Genomic DNA, 17,097 nt, shown 5'->3' with positions numbered 1-17,097 from the left:
GTAAGGGAGATCTAGGGCTCGCGAATTGAACATTGACGGTCCTTGATGATTCTCGATTCACTCCCAGAGGAGTTGCATCTGTTCAACTCGAGTTCGCAAGGGATTCCGATGAGGCCAAACCCCGCTCTTACAAGGGTATACATGCGCTGTTTTTTGTGTTCTTGACAGAGCCAGCCTTGGCAGCGGATGCCGCGTCGGGGGCAGTGATAACCTATCTCTCCGGCAATTGCCCACTGCTGCCGATAAGGCGGTCGGTCGGCCGACAACCATCGGAGTTCACAAGATGTCACCAAACCAGCGGCTCTGTCGTGAGCATAGTACTGTACGATCAGCTACATAATTCGGTGTTTTCAAACTTGCAATTTCGAAACCAGATGTCAAATCCGAGCGGGGTTGTTTCAATCTTGTGCGAGATCGGCACTGTGGCAACTGCAGCAGGTCTAAAAGAGTGGTCGAGGCGCGATCAGGGTGGAATGTACGACAAATAGTGTCAACCAGATGGCCTGTCAAGGGTTTGTCCATCATGGTGCAATAATGTTAGTCTCGTCGTTGTGCAATTGCAGCCTGTTCTTGTAAAGACCTCGGTTCGCGGCTTAGTGTCGGTTAAACCGCCAAAAACAGATTGTTGGTGGGGTGGATAACTTCAAACGTCTGGGAGCTTCGTCAGAACTTAGCTGTCTAGCTGATTCACCCAGCACACGACTTCTTCTGCTCATGCTCCACGAATGCTCAAGTATAAGGTTTAAATTTTCTCCAAGCTCAGCAATCACCTCCAAGTACATACAAAGCCAACTACTTATCCTCTTCTACCTTGGCTTTGAAGAGATGCGACGATATGGTAGCTCTCCAAGCTGATAAAGCTCAAGCAGCTGAGACTGGAGCTTGAATGTGGCCGATTAGGCTGACGAATCAGAAAGCTTTTGAGACCCTGCCTCAACCAGGCATATCACTATGTGTACAGGAGTCAAATGGATGGGTTGTTCTTGGGCTCCAGCCTACTCTTCACGAAAACAGAACGCAGGACAGAGGCGATGAGTCCTGCTGCAAGGAGCGTTTCCCGCAGAGGTGTGGCGCGTTCTGCCGGAGTTTCGCCGGCCGGACACCCTGCTACTGACGATCCGGATCACTGTCGCAGAACAAGAGCCAACACCTCGACAGTCAGCTGCGCGACGCGTCAGGATCCCCACGAATGTTGCAACCATGGATGACACGCCCGAATGCGCCGATCATGTCTCGGTAACGGGTCACAAGATCGATCTCAGCCTCGACCATGGTTTCCTGGGTATATTCTTTTGCACTACCTCTGCTTTCCTAGCTGACTTGCGTGTAGGAAACTGCTCTTCAATCTCCTCTTACGAGAGCCTCGATGCTATCGGCGAAGGCGGTATGTTCTCTTCTCCTTACTCGCGCCTTTGCAAATGTGTTTGCTAACAGCCATAGCCTACGGCATCGTGTCGCGCGCACGCGACAGGCGCAGCGGCTCTGTCGTCGCTTTGAAGCAAATTCGCATCCTTGAATACGAGCGCAACAATGGTATTCCGCTTACGGCGCTGCGCGAAATATCGATCCTTCGATCCCTCCGCCACCAGAACGTAATCAATGTCCTCGAAGTCGCTGTGGACGACGCCGTGCTGGAAGACGTATACATGGTTATGGAATACTGCGAGAAGGTTGGTAGTCCATGCTAGCTGGATACTTGAGGACTCGGGATAGTATCGTTCTGGCTTATTTTGCCTCTGCCGTAAGGCGGGGCTTTTTGCCAGGCTGTTCTAAAGGACTTGGCAAGCCTCATCGATGTGCACAAAGTCCAGTTCAGCTTGGCTGAAGGTTCGTCCCGACTCCGCTTTGGTCTTGTGAGGGGAGCCGTGACTGACGCCTTGTCTTAGTAAAATGTCTTGCCCGCCAACTACTCGAAGGTCTCGAGTATCTCCACAGGAAAGACATCATTCACAGGTGTGTCGTGTCCATTTGCGGCTGTGTGCCTGGAGCCTGACCTCTTCCAGAGACATCAAAATGGAGAACCTGCTCCTCACTGCGAATGGGTTGCTCAAAATAGGTACTTTTGCCCAACGTCCGGTGTGGTAGTGGCTGACAATAGGCAGCCGACTTTGGTTTGGCGCGCGAGTGGGCGCCGAGGCCCCTTACACCTGGGGTTGTCACCATCTGGTACCGTGCTCCAGAACTATTGCTCGGGTGCTCTCGCTACACATCTTCCATTGACATCTGGTCAGCGGGCCTGTTCATCGGGGAGCTGCTGCTTCAGATGCCGGTGCTCGATGGGAACACTGAGCTAGAACAACTCTCTCAAATAGCGAAGCTCCTGGGTAGCCCATCTCCTGGAGACATCGTTACTTTGTCTTCCATGGGCTGTCCGGACCTGATCAAATGGCAGCGAGACTCGATGCCTCGAGGACGCGTCGATAATCTTGAGCGATGGTTTCTTTCACGATCCACCAAAGGAACGGTGAAGTTCCTCGCCAGCATTCTAAAATGGGACCCCAAGGCACGGCTCTCTGCAAACGAAGCGTTGGGAAAGTCGAAGAGTAGGTTTGCAGCTGCGGCAGAGGATTGGTGGCGGGAGAGTCCGAGGGCTGCAGCGAAGGAACAGCTGCCCACGTTGCCTGCTGTGGAACCTGTTCAAGATGGAAAGCCTAGGTTACACAACGATTCTTCCAGCAAGAGGCAGCAGGCACCTGAGAGCGGACCTGTGGATTTCGGCGGGTTCGTCTTTGATTTCGGCGACGCCGAGCCGGCTACTAAGCTCCCGCCAAGAAAGCGAAGAAGATAGGTCCTGGGCAGAACTCTTAGCGCTGTGCGGGCCGTCTTGGGGGTGACATCAACTTTGCAAAAGTCTACCATTCTGCCACTGCGGTTTTGTGAGACTCGAATGCCTGTCCTTGTAGGTACACTGCGGCCCTTGGGCGACGGGGCTGCGGGAGAACAGAAATGAGCAAGTGTGGAGTCGGTGACGGTACCCAGCAGGGATGCAGCAGTGGCAAGGGGCTAGCTACCAAGAGATGAAACGGGCGCAGAAGCTTCCGACAAGAAGCCTTGGGTGGGATGCGAACGAACAAACGAACCCGCGTGGCACGCAGGCACCTCCCAAAGGTAGATGTAGCGCGCGATAATGGGGAGGGCTGGGGCTCCCTGATGCAAATGACGTGCGCTAACGCCATTTGCAGAATCGCAAATGCTTCAACGCAGCAGCCGCCCAATCATGCGAAACGTTATCCCCAGCTCGCGGAAGGCCGAGCCCCCTCCAATTTTCATTCCTTGCGGCGTGCGAGCGCGCGTGGGACGGAGGCACGGGAGCCGCCAGATCGCACAAGGGTGCATGGGTGCGCAGGCCGTCGAGTCGTGATCGACATGGCCCGAAGGGGAAGGACACCAGCATGCCGTCACGCGAGTAGCGACTGCCGGCTGCGGTGAGTGAATGCGCCAAGCTTAGTGCGGACCCTTGATCAACATATATCTTCTGGCCCACCTTCGTCCGCTCTTTCCACCCTCGCCCTCACCTTTCACCCTCTTGTCAATTGCCGACCCGATCGTGCTCACTCTCTGCGCGCACCTGTCGGCTCGTCCTTCGCTGCGGGAGCATCTTCCGCCATCCCTTTCCACTCATTCCACGTTCTACCTCACCTGCGTGGTGATCCTCATTAGCAACCATGCGCGCTGCTACTGTCTTCGCCGGACTGCTGTCCGTTGCCAGCGCCGTCAACGGTCTCAGCTTCTCTACTGCCGAGCTTTTTGAGAAGCTGCGCGCTGTACCTGAGAACTGGATCCAAGTCGGCTCTCCCGACGCTGCCCAGAAGCTACGCTTCATGATTGCGGTCAAACAGGTACGTGAAACAAATTTCCATATTCACCTACCCGGTGCACCAGGCATATGCCGTGCGACCTCGGCTGGCTGCGTCAATTGTCAGGCGGAATTGCGCCAGTTTCACGTCACTTCCTTGACTCTGGCCACCCTTCACTCGAGGGACACGCGCTAATGCCATTGCCAGCCCAACCATGCTCTCTTTGAGCAGACGCTCCTGGACATTTCCACTCCGGGCTCCGCCAACTACGGCAAGCACTTGAAGCGCGATGAGCTCAAGGCCATGCTCCGCCCTGAGGCCAAGGCTACCGACTCAATTGTTGCTTGGCTCGAGGCCTCCGGCATCGAGAGCGAGGACATTGAGGATGACGGCGACTGGATTAACTTCGTTGCCACCGTTTCGCAGGCCGAGAAGATGATGGACACCAAGTTCAACGTCTACCGCAGCGAGATTCGCAAGAACGTCCAGAAGATTCGCACTCTCGAGTACTCGATTCCCACCGAGCTGCACGAGTTTATCAACATGATCCAGCCCACCACGCGCTTTGCTCAGATCCGTCCTGAGAGGAGCCAAATCCTTGACAAGGAGCGTCTTGTTGACGTTAAGACTCTCGCTGCCGTTGACGTTGCTGCGTCGTGCAACGCTTCAATCACTCCTGATTGCCTGAAGGACCTCTACAACATCAACGGATACACGCCTAAGGCTAACAAGACCTACCTCGGCGTCTCTGGCTTCCTTGAGCAGTACGCTCGCTACGATGACCTCGCCGAGTTCACTAGCAAGTATGCACCTTACGCCAAAGACAAGAACTTTCAGTTCGGCTCTATCAATGGTTCCACCCTTCCTCAAAACACCAATGACGAGGCAACTGAGGCCAACCTGGACATCCAGTACACGGTTCCGCTGGTTTACCCGCTCGATGTGACGTACTTCTACACTGCTGGTCGCGGCCCACTTGTACCCGATCTCGACCAGCCAGACGTCTCCAGCAACGAGCCTTACCTTGAGTACTTCACGGAGCTGCTGAAGAAGCCTGACTCTGAGCTGCCCACCACGCTGTCCACGTCGTACGGCGAGGATGAGCAAAGCGTTCCCGCTAGCTATGCTAAGACTGTCTGCGACTTGATCGGCCAGCTCGGTGCGCGTGGTGTCTCGGTCCTCTTCTCTTCTGGTGACACCGGCCCCGGTTCTGCGTGCCAGACCAACGACGGCAAGAACACGACCCGCTTCCTCCCAATCTTCCCTGCTGCTTGCCCGTACGTCACGTCTGTCGGAGGCACCTACCAGATCGAGCCTGAGAGAGCTGTTTCTTTCTCGTCGGGTGGTTTCTCTGACCTTTGGGAGCGCCCCAGCTGGCAGGATGATGCTATCACGAAGTACTTTGGCATCCTGGGTGATAAGTGGGACGGTCTGTACAACCCTAACGGCCGTGGCTTCCCCGACGTTGCCGCTCAAGGCTACCGCTTCCACATCGTTGACTCTGGAGATGAGCTTCTTATTGGTGGCACCTCTGCGTCTGCGCCGACTTTCTCGTCCGTCGTTGCTCTGCTCAACTCTGCTCGTGTCGAAGCTGGCCAAGCTCCTCTCGGCTGGCTCAACCCCTGGCTGTACAGCACTGGCAAGAGTGCTTTGACCGACATCGTCGACGGCACGTCTACGGGCTGCACTGGAACCGACATGTACTCCGGACTGCCCGCACCTTACGTCGAGGGCGCTGGATGGGCCGCAGTGGATGGCTGGGATCCCGTCACTGGACTGGGAACTCCCGACTTTGGTGGTCTGCTCAAGCTTGCAGTTCAGAACAGGTACGGTGGCTACCGCCAGCACTAGACGGCGGGCAGTTTCTCATGACGTTACGATCATTCAGAGGGACGTTAATGAAGGGATGCAAAATATTCTTATAGACAGGAATTGAAATGAATCCTGTCTACATCTTCGGAGAATGTCATTGCTGTGAAGTGAAGTAATAATCCGCATGGGTGGGTGATGAAGAAGTCGCCACTCAATTGAAGCCTTAGCCCACGCATGCTAGACAAACATCTGGAATGCCATTTGAATCTACTGTGTACTGAAGACTCAATTGTCCAGAATCCGTAGACTAACTGCGCGTAGCCTTGATTGAATCGTTAGTGGGTCATGAAATGTAGCACGTCCATTTTGCAATAGGCGCAGGATTTTGTCAGCGCTATCTACACTACCTCGTCCTTTGCATTTCACATGTTGAGGTTTTGGGCTCACTTCTGCCGTTGAGTGATTATCCTATCGGAATTGGCGGAGCACTGTGAAAAACAACTCTGCCGCAGGGCAAGAAAGACAGGTACCGCCGTTGTTAGCTTACCAGCTCGCTTTCGCGCACGCTCCTACGCGAACATCATGCATGCTGCAGAGCCCGGCCGTTAGCGGCGGTGAGTGGCGGGGTACGGGCGTCTCGGCAAACAGACGTGCCGTTCTTCTCTTTGCTTGTCAAAAGCTTGGACTTCTTGCGAGCATCCTGGCGCGTCATCATCACGCTTCTTCGCCTCTATCGATCCTCCTCCCCGGCGCGCCCGAGGGGCGTAATATGGAGATTTCCGGGCTCGCGAACCATCGATAAGAGCGAGCACTTTTCAGGTACCTGACGGTCGCCTCGGTTCGGTGCTGGGGTTGAATCGCATGGGTGTGTGTTTCTTTGGAGCTGCTTGTTTGGGAATGGTCTTATCGGGACCGCGTTGTGTGGGGCAAAACGAGCTCCGGACTCGCTCGTGTGGAGAAAGGACACACGGCTGAGGCTCAGGGACCGCGCTGTGGCAATGGCGACCGGCCGGGAAGACGCGATTGAATTGGCAGATTGGATGGGAGCAGCGGTAGCCGCCGGCGGGCGCAGAGTGGCGCGAGACGCGTCGGTGCACTTTTCGTTCGCTCTTCGTGATATTCTCGTGTCACATCTACGGCACAGGTAGTTGGATTTGCTAATTCGGGCAGGAGGTCGTGTCACGCTGTGAAGCCGGCGAATCCTGCAAACGCGCGGGAATGCACACGAGTCGGATGAAATATACGAAATTGGCTGTCGTGTTTCCGTTCGGCGCTCTGCCTAGGTACTTGCAAGACGCCTGCTCTGTTTCCTGGGTGCTGGGTCTTTAGTTATGCAAGGACTTTGAAACCGAAACGCTGCGTAGCGCCCTGCTCTTTTGCCCTGAGCTACTAATGAGCTGATCGCTCGTCTGCGTTTTCTAGAACGATGCGGGAGCTTATCTTTTTGCGTAGGCGCGTCATTTCTGTACGTCAGTCGAGCCGCTCACCTCCGAGACAGATTAACCATGCCACGGCCGCCAATTGGGCCGCCGCCGGGCTTGAGGTGGGCGAAGGCTTAGACAAGCTGTTCCAAGCTACTTGCCCGAGAGGGCTAAGCTTTTTTCACGATCCTTGTCTCTGCGTAAATAATGTGGTTTCTCTACCGGAGCACCGTGCGGGTTAGGCAGGCACGACACGACACGGCCTTCTTTTCTTCTCGTCACCTTCGCAACTCCTCTCACTTCGGCAACCTTCGTTTGCGACCGCCGTTTTCAGTCACTCGTTGAACTGGCACAAAGTGTCCAAGACTGTTTCGAAACATGCGCGTTGCCGCCTTCCTTAGCGCTTGCGCGCTCGCTGCCTCGTCGGTCCTCGTTGAAGCCAGGTCTGCGCAGTATGCGGGCAAGAGGGTGCCTGAGATGCCGCGCCCGCGTCGCGGAGATCTGCTGAGGAAGCCCTCGGCTACCGTTGAAAAGCGCGCCGCAGACTACATCATTCCTCAGAGTGCCAACACTACGAGTGAGCCTGCGCCTCAAAGCTGCACCAAGCCTTTAGCATACGCTGACATCTTTCTCTAGAGTTTGCGGTCAATGGCTCGGCCATTCCTGAGGTCGACTTCGACGTTGGAGAGTCTTACGCTGGCCTGCTCCCGATTTCGGACAAGGCGAACGAGACGAGCGAGCTGTACTTCTGGTTCTTCCCCTCTGAGAACGCCGATGCCACCGAAGAGATTGTCATTTGGCTCAATGGTAAGACTGAACATAAAACAGACCAAAAAAAAAAAAACGATCTGACGTGATCTGTCTAGGCGGCCCCGGATGCTCGTCTCTTGAGGGCTTTTTCCAGGAGAACGGCCCTGTTCTCTGGCAATATGGCACGTACAAGCCTGTGAAGAATCCCTGGACCTGGGTCAACTTGACCAACATGGTTTGGGTTGAGCAACCAGTTGGCACTGGCTTCACTCAGGGCACTCCCACCGCGACCAACGAGGAGGAAGCCGCTGCTCAGTTCCTTGGTTTCTGGAAGAACTTCGTTGACACCTTCGGTCTGCACGGCCGCAAGGTGTACATTGCTGGCGAGTCGTACGCTGGTTACTACGTTCCCTACATCACTGTACGCTACCATCTCCGCACTCGTTGCTTGATTATTTGTTGTCTGACCTTATCTGCAGGATGCTATGCTCAACAAGAACGACTCGACGTACTACGACGCTCAGGCCTTCCTCATCTACGATCCTAGCACTTCGTACGACGTTGTCCAGCAGCAAATCCCCGCCGTTCCCTTCGTTGACTACTGGGCACCGCTGTTCAACCTTAACGAAACCTTCACTAATGACATCCACGAGCGTGCTGATGAGTGCGGTTACACCGACTTCTTCAACACTTACCTCACTTTCCCTCCCACTGGTCCTTTGCCCACTCCGCCCGATGTCGGTCCCGGCTGCGACCTGTGGGACGACATCTACTACGCCGTCAGCGCCGTGAACCCGTGTTTCGACATCTACCAAGTCGCAACCACTTGCCCCCTACTCTGGGACGTGCTCGGCTTCCCCGGCTCCTTCGACTACATCCCCGAGGGCACCGGCGTCTACTTCAACCGCACCGACGTCCAGAAGGCCATCAATGCCCCCATCCAGGAGTGGGCTGAGTGCTCCAACGGTGTGCTCGACACTGACACCTCGCCGCCTTCCGGCCTCTCCATCCTGCCCAGCGTCATCGAGCGCACCAACGGCCGCTCCATCATCGCCCATGGCAACCTTGACTTCATCCTCATCGCCAACGGCACCCTGCTGATGATCCAGAACATGACCTGGGGCGGCGCTCAGGGCTTCCAGACCGCCCCCACCGAGCCTTTCTTCGTTCCGTACCATGAGGAGGTTTCGTTGAGCACGCTCGCTGCGTCGGGCATCATGGGCACCGCGCACACCGAGCGTGGCTTGACTTGGGTCGAGGTTGCTATGTCTGGCCACATGGGTAAGTTTCACTCCAAATCCGAGACAGGAAAAAGTTGCTCTTGATGCTAACAAACACTTTAGTCCCGCAATACCAACCTTCGGCTGCTTACCGCCAGCTCGAGTTCCTGCTGGGTCGCATCGACAGCCTGAACGAGCGTAGCGATTTCACCACGCAGTCGGGTGACTTTGGCAACAACTTCAACTTCACCAGCGCCAATGCAACGCTGAAGATGTCGAAGAGGCAGATGGGTTTCGAGTGGGCTATGTGAATGATAGGCATCTAATGTTTCTTTTAGCAATGTTTGCTGTAAATTAGAGATGAACATTTCGTTATATGAAAGCCGATTCTGACGGCAACTTATTTTTCTCGCGTTTGTATCTGATATTAGGCTGTGGTGATGACGTGATTAGCGCCGGAACTTATGTTTCGGGCCTTTGTTGCCTCTCCTTCCTTGGAACGGTGTTTTGACCTAAATTGACGTCAACAAGATCTCTATTTGAGGGAATTAAGAGCTGGGGCAATTCGACCCAGGACAGCGGTACCCCTATAACGAAAAACAGCAACAGCCAACCAACCATGCCAGCCTTACGTGACCTCGACCTCGGCGACGACACCGCAACCGCGGGCCCCACGTCGTCCACGCGACGACCGACTCTCTACTTCGCCTACGGCAGCAACCTCTGGCTCGCGCAGATGCGCCGCCGCTGCCCTTCATCCGTCTACCTGGGCGTCGCGCGCTTGCGCAGCAACGGCAACGGCAGCCACTGGCGCTGGGTAATCAACGAGCGCGGCTACGCCAACGTCGTCGAGATCCCCACCCCCTTTTCCGTCGCCACGGCGCACGAGGGGCAGGAGAAAGAGAAGGACGGGGACGGGGATGAAGATGATGAAAGCGATGTTGTTTATGGTATCGTCTACGCGCTCCCGCCCGCGCCCTCGGCCGACGAGGAGTCGCTCGACGCCGCCGAGGGCGTGCTGGTGTACGTGGATAGGTTGCGGACGGCCGAGGGCGTGGCGAAGGAGGAGTATGTGGGCAGGATGAACGAGGCTGTGAGGGATGCGGTGGCGTTGGGGGTGCCGCGGGGGTGGGTGGAGAGGTGTGTGAGGAGGTTTATACCCGCTGAGTGAGTGAGGATGTGCGAGAGTGGAAAGTTAGTGGAGAATGTGAGAATATGGCTGCGAAGAATGTTTTTTTTTTCTGTTGAAGAGGATTCTGTGTGAGGGTGGGATGACGTTAATAGAAGCGTACGTTAGACACGGGTGGTGGCTTTTTGTGGCGCACCAAGTTAAGCTTGAATGTACATAGAGAGATCGAACAAAGTTTCCCTTTCTTGCATTTGTGTGGTGGACAGAAAACTCAAAGTTAGAGCTTATTTGTTGCTTGTTTGCTACACGAGATGGGATCGGAAATCTGCGGGTAGTTTTGAAGCGGATTGGGTTGAATCTCACGATGCGCTGTAATAATCTGGGATTCATAGGCAGCCATCAAGTGTATCAAATTGAGTGCAAAGGTAGAATTGAAAAATCATATTGTATGCTGAATAGCAGAAAGACGTAACGCTATGTTCGTACCATCATTACCATTCCACACTCGTCATTACGATCGGGAGTTCGTCGATACCATCAGTTTATTCCTACAGCGCGATTACAACACCCGGAATTTACGAGGAGCCCGAAGGAACGGAGACATTCTGCTCCTTCTCCTTGCGCTGCACGGCGCCGAATCGCTTGTTGCCCTGGTCGAAGATCTGCGAAGTGGAGCGTCAGCACTTTAAATCTACTTTTTCTGCGCCGTTGCTTCTCAAACAGCACATGCGGCCAGGATATGTATTGCAACTTACAGCATATATGCCCTTCAAGAAGGTGTCACCAAGGATATCGAATGTCATATCGCCTCTGCTCTGAATGCCTCCGTAAACGAAGCCGTTTCCGGCGTCGGCAAAGGCCAGATCCTCCTTCTGGACGACAAACAGCTTTTCGCCGACGGCAAAGGAGACTTCGGGAAGCTGATCAGCGGTGACAGAGCTGGGGAAGACGTAGCCCTGGTTCTGGCTGTCGTACTTGGCACCGGGGATGGCCTTGTAGATGGCGTCAACGACGTCATCGGCGACGAGGGCGAGCGTGGTGCCCGTGTCAGCGATGGCCGTGTTTCCGGAGCGCTGGATGGTCTGGCCGTTGACCGAGGCGGAGGTGCTGGTGAACTGCCAGAATCCCTGGGAGTTGTCGATGTCGACGTAGAATGGGGTGTCGACGCCGGCGGCCTTGAGCACGTCCTGGTCGATGTAGCCGAATGTGTAGAAGGACTCGCCCTTGTCGGCCTCGCTGGTATCCTTGGTGCTGCCCAGGTAGGCGGTAAAGAGCTCGGCGTCCTTGGGGATGTCCTCCTGTGCGATCATGTTCTCGACGGGCGTATTGACAGCCTCAGGCTTCACCGTGTTGATGCTACCCCAGGCCAGGCCGAGCAGGCCATCGCCCTCGCCCTGAACGAACTGGTCCGATAGCTTGCTGGCCAGCTCGATGGCCTGGTTCTCCACCTTCAGCCCGCCCAGGTCAATGGTGTCAGTGCCGACATCGCCCGAGGCCGACGACTGGTCACCGTACTGAATCTGCCAGGTGCTGCCGTCGGACTTCTTGAAGGTGCTCGACTTGGACGGGTCGAAGATGGCGTGGTTGGATGACTTGCCCTGCGACTGCACGTTCGACGGCAAGCTCGTCGACCACACCCACAGGTCGGCCGAGCCGGTGTCAAAGTCGAGGCGCAGCTTCTGGGCTGGTGTGCCGATGCCCACCTCACACAGGTAGAGAGAGTCGTTCTGGATGTCCTCGGCCGGCACGTCACCCGTTTCGGTGCTGCCCGAGTCGGCGGCGACGGCGACCCTCTTCTGCAGAACGTGCTTCTGCACACGCGCATGTCCGCCAAGCGCCTTGCCTGGGCCGAACTTGCCCTGCTGGTGGATCCTGTTGGTAACGAGGTACGGGCCCTCTCTGGTGGGACCGATGCCGTCTGGTGCATGTCAGCGATGGGAGAGAAGCGGGTGGGGTGATCGGATCTCAAATGAGTGTACATACACTTGTGCAGGGCGTAGGCGTACGACTTCAAGCCGTTGGCCTTGTAGTTCTTGTTTGTGATGATGGGGATGCGGGTGAAGTTTCTCGTCGCCATGGTTGCTGTTTGGTGCTGTGTGTTGAGTATGCGTGGCAAGCCTTCAGACAAACGGGATATATTGAAGACTGAATTCTGGAAGAAGTAGAGTGAGAAGCAAGAGAGGATGAGGCCAGCGGCAAGTTGGAGCAGGCGATGCATGTTTAAGTAGGCGGGGGCGCTCGCAGCTTGCAAGCACGACCTTAGCTATTCGTGATTGCTACCTTGTAGGGATCTGGCGTGCGCGTCTGCCCCCCATGACGCAAGAAAAGGTCAAGCTTCAGCGACAGTGCCACGCCGCGAATCAAGCCTTCTGGGCGAGGCCCTGCATTGACCGACGATCCACCACAGCACAAATCATCTCACAACCGGAGCAGATCTGCATTGACCGGTGGCGTGTCCGAGGCAGCCCGTCACAGGCCCCAGGTGAGCTGAAACAGCCTCATGAGCGACAACGTGGTGTGTTTGTGGGTGAGCTGCTAGCTTGGTGCTGCTGGCAAGTGTCCGTCCGTCCTCGCGTCTCCGCCCGCGTTGGTTGGTGCGCGACGAAAGCTCCGGTGGCCAGAGCTCCCTTCCCATTCTCCCCCTCGCCATGCTCATGCCGCCACCCTGCTCCCCTGCTTGAAGTCAAAGCTCGAGAAGCCACCGTCTACGTATCAGGTACTAGTAAGCGTGTAGTGTTGCAGCTAACGGCCTGCGCCAGCAGCTATAGCTCGAGGCCCGCCGCATCCCCCGCCTACGTCATAATTTCGCGCAAGGCCCCTCGTGCCTGAAGTGTTAGCTCGCAGGCCTCCGTCCCTGTGACGGGCGGGAGATGGACAAGAAGCAAGCTGAACAACACGCTCCAGCCAGGTTCATGACTCCGTCAATCCACGATCCGAGAGCCCCGAGCCGTCCGGCCTGAACCGAAATAGCCAACAGGACACGCAGCCTGCGAGGGGCGAACAATTACACGGGGCGCCGGGGTCTACTGATAAGACGATGCCACATTCGGCGCCGCGGTGGATTCCTCTCCTCTTGAGAAGGGCCGGTCCGCGCGTCGACGTCGGGGAAGACGACCGAGGTGTGCGGAGTCGCCGATCGAGAGACCTGGGAAGCTTCCGCGGCACTATTCCCACTCCCGCTTGTCCCTAATACCTTTCTTCCTGGAAAACGCTCACTACTTTTTCACAAATGCGTCCTGGCTACTCCCGGGCTAACCCAACCCGATGTTGTCATCGCCCGTTCAGATGACTATCCACTAACCGACTTCCATTAGCTTGCCATGTCGACGCTTTTGGGGAAACGCTGCCGGCATCCCCGATCCTGCTTCCGACCCCTGCTCGACCTCCTGGACAGCTTGCGTGGTGTCGTGTTTCGGCAAGGATACTTATTATAAAATAGTAGGGTTGAGGCAGGCATCATGCCAAGGACACAAGTGGCTATGTAAAGGTCATGGCAGGGCTATGGTGGCGTACAACACCACCACATCACCGGATCCCACTGGCAGCAGGTTTTTGCCTTTCGCTTGGGTCATCGGATGCCATTTCTGTAGGGTTGCACAAGATAAGATGCCTGCGTTTGTGAATATAGACGCCACATTGCGTTGCACGGCATGGCGGCTGATCTGCCGTGCGCTTTCGCCAATCGGCTCCCGTATAGATAGTCAGCATGATTGCGCGCTTTCAAACCTTTACGGCGTCCAATGTGCTGTCCTTGGCTGTGTGTTTATACTTTCGTCATACGCTAGAAGACCAGACCCCTGGCCAGGCAACACCGCTTCTCCAACACGTTCGGAAAGCTAGCCCAGCTTACCGGCTCCCATGTTCTACATTATCTCGAGTCAGAACTACGGCCTGGCTGATACGAGATGTTCATGCTGAGGCGGAGTAATGGTTCATTTGGAGACATAAAAGCGGGGTCTTCTCGTGCTGAGGCACACCGCTCAGCTACAAGAAATGCTTCGTAAGTCGGCAAGCCCGAGTGCTTGACTCGGACTATCCATGCAACGTCAAGTAGCAGCTGTCGCCGCAGCGTACATATAGATCGAGATGCGTAACAGCATATGGACGCTTGTAGAACATGATGCCTTTGATTGAGCAGTATTTTTTTAGTTGAATATCCTCTTCTATCACCATACCAACTAAGCACCACCCAATGCATGCATAATTTTGGTATCCCACCCTCTAAAGCACCGTTGACCAAACCCCAAGAGTAAACCAATCCAATCGGCCTCGAAACGCACGCAAAAAGCCAATTCGCAGAGCCATCGATCTCACTTCTTCCCGCCCCTGCCCCTCCAAGGCTTCCTGGAGGGGCCGGACGGAGGCTGGGGTCTCGGGGGCAACGGCATCTGGTTCACGCCCCCGCGTCCGCCACGGCCGCCGCCCCGTCCACGACCACCTCCGTTGCCACCGCGAGGCAGCGGCGGGAGCGGTGGCGGGGGCTCGTTGGGAAGAGGCGGCTGCCAGCCGGATGAGATGGGCTCGAACTGGTTGCCGCCGTTCTGGCGATAGCTATCGTAGCCGCCGCCGCCGCCGCTGCTATTGTGGCCCCGATCGTTCTTCTGCGAGAAGCGGCCGCCGCGGAAGCCGGCGCCGGTGTTGATGCGGATGTTGCCGCGCGAAGGCGCGCCGGGGCCGCTGTTGTGATTGTTATTGTTGTTGTTGTTGTTGCCGCCACGCTTGTTGCGGTAGAAGTTGTCGATGTCGCCCTCGTCGTCGGTCGAGGAGAAGTACGTGTGCTGGCCCTGGCCGCCCTGCGCGCGGCCTCTGATCGACATGCCTTGATCGCCGGGTCCGTTCCGGCGGAGCTCCTCGGCGGCGGCCTGTGGATCGATGAGGTACTTGTTGGCCTCCTTGGCCGAGAAGAGGTTACTTTTGACGGTAACTTTCCGCGGCCGCATCGGGCAATCGTCGCCCCAGTGCTGCTGCGATCCGCACTGGTAGCACGAGACCGTCATTCTTGCCACCTTGTTGAGGTTGGGGATCTTGTCCGGGTCGAACGAAGACCAGAGATGGGCGCATTCCTCCTCCGGGTGGCCCTTCTCGTTACACAGGTCGCAGGAGAAGCCGTCCGCCGATGAGCGCGCTAGCTTGGACGGACAGCTCTCCTTGGAATGGCCCCTTTCGCGGCATTTGGCGCATTTGGCGATGGTCGGGCAGTTCTTCGTGAAGTGTTGATCGACGGCTTGACAATGCTGGCAAGTTCTGGATGGACAGCTCTCTTTCATGTGACCTTTCTGGGCACAAGTAAGGCAGCGCACCAAACCATCTGCGGGCTCGCCAAAGTAGCGCACTTGGAGCACCTGCTCCGATTCGCTGAGCTGCGTGAAGTGTGTACGCATTTGGCCGTTCGGAACTGAGGTGGCTGTGCTGTTCTGATCCGTGTCTTGTTGTGTTTCCAGTTGAGGAGAATCGTTGACGGGTTCGGGGGTGATTTCGCCCTCTTCGTCGGAGCTATTGTTAGTGTCCTGTGCCTCGCTCGCTGGGGTGGAAGGTTTGGTGGAGGCTACGCTTGTCGGTTTTGACGTTGCCTGCGATCCGGCCTTCGAAGTCGGCTGAGGTTTGTTACCCAGGTGACTCCAGGCAACCTGGGGGTCGGCCTTAATCATGCCAGCACCGATGTCCTGTTTCGCTGCTTTTTGAAGAACCTTCTTAGGTTCATTAGGACTGAAACCTTCATAGTCACCAGGGCTCATTTGCCCAGATTCCAAACTTTGCTTCACGTAATGTGAGAGAGCCTCGGCTAGAATCGATGTAACACCCCTCTTCGCATTTAGCTTCTTGTTGTCGCTAAGTTGCAACTTGTTGCTCTCTTTAGCGGGTAGAACGCTCATGACGAAGAACTCTTTCTCTTTGTCTTTCTTGTTGCCACCTTTGAGACTGAACTCTAAAGGTGTTGCTGCAAAGAAGCTCTTCACAGCCTCCATCTGCTCCTGTGTGCGGAAAACCACCAGCTCGTTGAACTGCCAGGATGATTGGTTTTGGTCGTGATATATCCCCAAAAGGCCCATGGGACAGTTGGAGCCTATGGCAGTGACCACGCGGGTACGGATCACTTCCTTGGTAATGCCCCTCACCATTTTGTTTGGGTCTTTCTTGTCTGGGACTTGGGGGATTGCCATGGAGATGACCGCACCCACAGCATCCTGGGTGTGGAACCCCTTCTTCGCAGTCCAGAAGGTACCGAGACCAGTCCTCATGATTCGAAGCGCCCGTTCCTCTTCGAATTGGCGGATGAGCTGGCGCTGTGTCTTCGTCAAGGATATGCGGCTGGACTGCGTGCCTGCAGCTTGGCTACCTTCAACGGTCGCATCTTTGGTTTTTCCCTTCTCGCCTGCTTCGCTTCCAGCCTCGCTGCCGGAATGGTTGGGGGAATTGTCATTCTCCTCGGCGAAGTCATCATCATCCGCCAGCAGGGCAATGAAGTCCTCTCCTTCAGGCGGCGGCGGCTCTGGCTTCCCAGTGTCGGCCTTTTCCTGGGCAGTGCTGAGCTGTGCGGCCTTGGCCGCAGACTGCTCATCACCGGACATGTGCGGGAAGCCCCCATCATGCCGAGATGGTGAATCTGGGTGCTCACGTGAAGACTCGAGCTGGGGAAGATCCGGCGATGGGGAATAGTCACTCTCGTCGTCGTCATCCTCATCCAGTTTCACTTTCTTTTCCGGAGTGGAGAATCTTGCGTTGGCCTGGTCATCCTGCAGTTCGCGCTGGCGCTTGCGACCCAGGGTCGCGGTCCGGGAATCGTCGTCCGCCATCTCGGGTGAGATGCGGTCGTCACCACGCGTTAAATGGCCGTCCACGCGTGGCGCGTCTCACGGATGTCGAGCTCAGAGGCCTTTACTCGAGGCTGTGATGAGCTACCAGCCCAGGCGCGAACGAGGCTGAGCGGAGAGAAGTTCGACGCGCCACAAAGACTGGAGGTGCTACAG

At 56.1% G+C, this 17,097-nt stretch overlaps 6 protein-coding genes across 6 annotated transcripts; 4 read left to right on the top strand and 2 right to left on the bottom strand.

Moving 5' to 3' along the window:
• Positions 1-1,200: 1,200 nt before the first annotated feature.
• On the top strand, positions 1,201-2,788 carry LTHEOB_8934 (Cyclin-dependent kinase 10-like; the record flags this gene model as incomplete). Its single annotated transcript, XM_035518466.1, has 7 exons — positions 1,201-1,282; positions 1,331-1,384; positions 1,441-1,670; positions 1,764-1,827; positions 1,887-1,953; positions 2,004-2,056; positions 2,103-2,788. The coding sequence occupies 7 exons, from the start codon at positions 1,201-1,203 to the stop codon at positions 2,786-2,788; spliced, it is 1,236 nt and encodes a 411-aa protein (XP_035369833.1).
• Positions 2,789-3,665: 877 nt separating this feature from the next.
• On the top strand, positions 3,666-5,648 carry LTHEOB_8933 (Tripeptidyl-peptidase 1 protein; the record flags this gene model as incomplete). Its single annotated transcript, XM_035518465.1, has 2 exons — positions 3,666-3,839; positions 4,005-5,648. The coding sequence occupies 2 exons, from the start codon at positions 3,666-3,668 to the stop codon at positions 5,646-5,648; spliced, it is 1,818 nt and encodes a 605-aa protein (XP_035369832.1).
• A 1,760-nt stretch (positions 5,649-7,408) lies between these two features.
• LTHEOB_8932 (Peptidase S10 serine carboxypeptidase) lies at positions 7,409-9,311 on the top strand (the record flags this gene model as incomplete). Its single annotated transcript, XM_035518464.1, has 5 exons — positions 7,409-7,607; positions 7,667-7,837; positions 7,897-8,201; positions 8,260-9,061; positions 9,124-9,311. The coding sequence occupies 5 exons, from the start codon at positions 7,409-7,411 to the stop codon at positions 9,309-9,311; spliced, it is 1,665 nt and encodes a 554-aa protein (XP_035369831.1).
• A 308-nt stretch (positions 9,312-9,619) lies between these two features.
• LTHEOB_8931 (Aig2-like protein) lies at positions 9,620-10,171 on the top strand (the record flags this gene model as incomplete). Its single annotated transcript, XM_035518463.1, has 1 exon — positions 9,620-10,171. The coding sequence occupies one exon, from the start codon at positions 9,620-9,622 to the stop codon at positions 10,169-10,171; it is 552 nt and encodes a 183-aa protein (XP_035369830.1).
• A 533-nt stretch (positions 10,172-10,704) lies between these two features.
• Positions 10,705-12,206, bottom strand: LTHEOB_8930 (Aspartic endopeptidase; the record flags this gene model as incomplete). Its single annotated transcript, XM_035518462.1, has 3 exons — positions 10,705-10,791; positions 10,885-12,047; positions 12,113-12,206. The coding sequence occupies 3 exons, from the start codon at positions 12,204-12,206 to the stop codon at positions 10,705-10,707; spliced, it is 1,344 nt and encodes a 447-aa protein (XP_035369829.1).
• Positions 12,207-14,439: 2,233 nt separating this feature from the next.
• Positions 14,440-16,923, bottom strand: LTHEOB_8929 (Zinc finger CCHC-type protein; the record flags this gene model as incomplete). Its single annotated transcript, XM_035518460.1, has 1 exon — positions 14,440-16,923. One exon carries the CDS (start codon positions 16,921-16,923, stop codon positions 14,440-14,442), a length of 2,484 nt encoding a protein of 827 aa, XP_035369828.1.
• Positions 16,924-17,097: the final 174 nt, after the last annotated feature.

The sequence above is a fragment of the Lasiodiplodia theobromae genome (assembly GCF_012971845.1).
Source record: "Lasiodiplodia theobromae strain AM2As chromosome Unknown scaffold_29, whole genome shotgun sequence".
NCBI classification, from domain to species: Eukaryota; Fungi; Ascomycota; class Dothideomycetes; order Botryosphaeriales; family Botryosphaeriaceae; genus Lasiodiplodia; species Lasiodiplodia theobromae.
The sequence above is the reverse complement of the archived record's forward strand: the minus strand, read 5'-3'. Positions and strand labels throughout refer to the sequence as shown.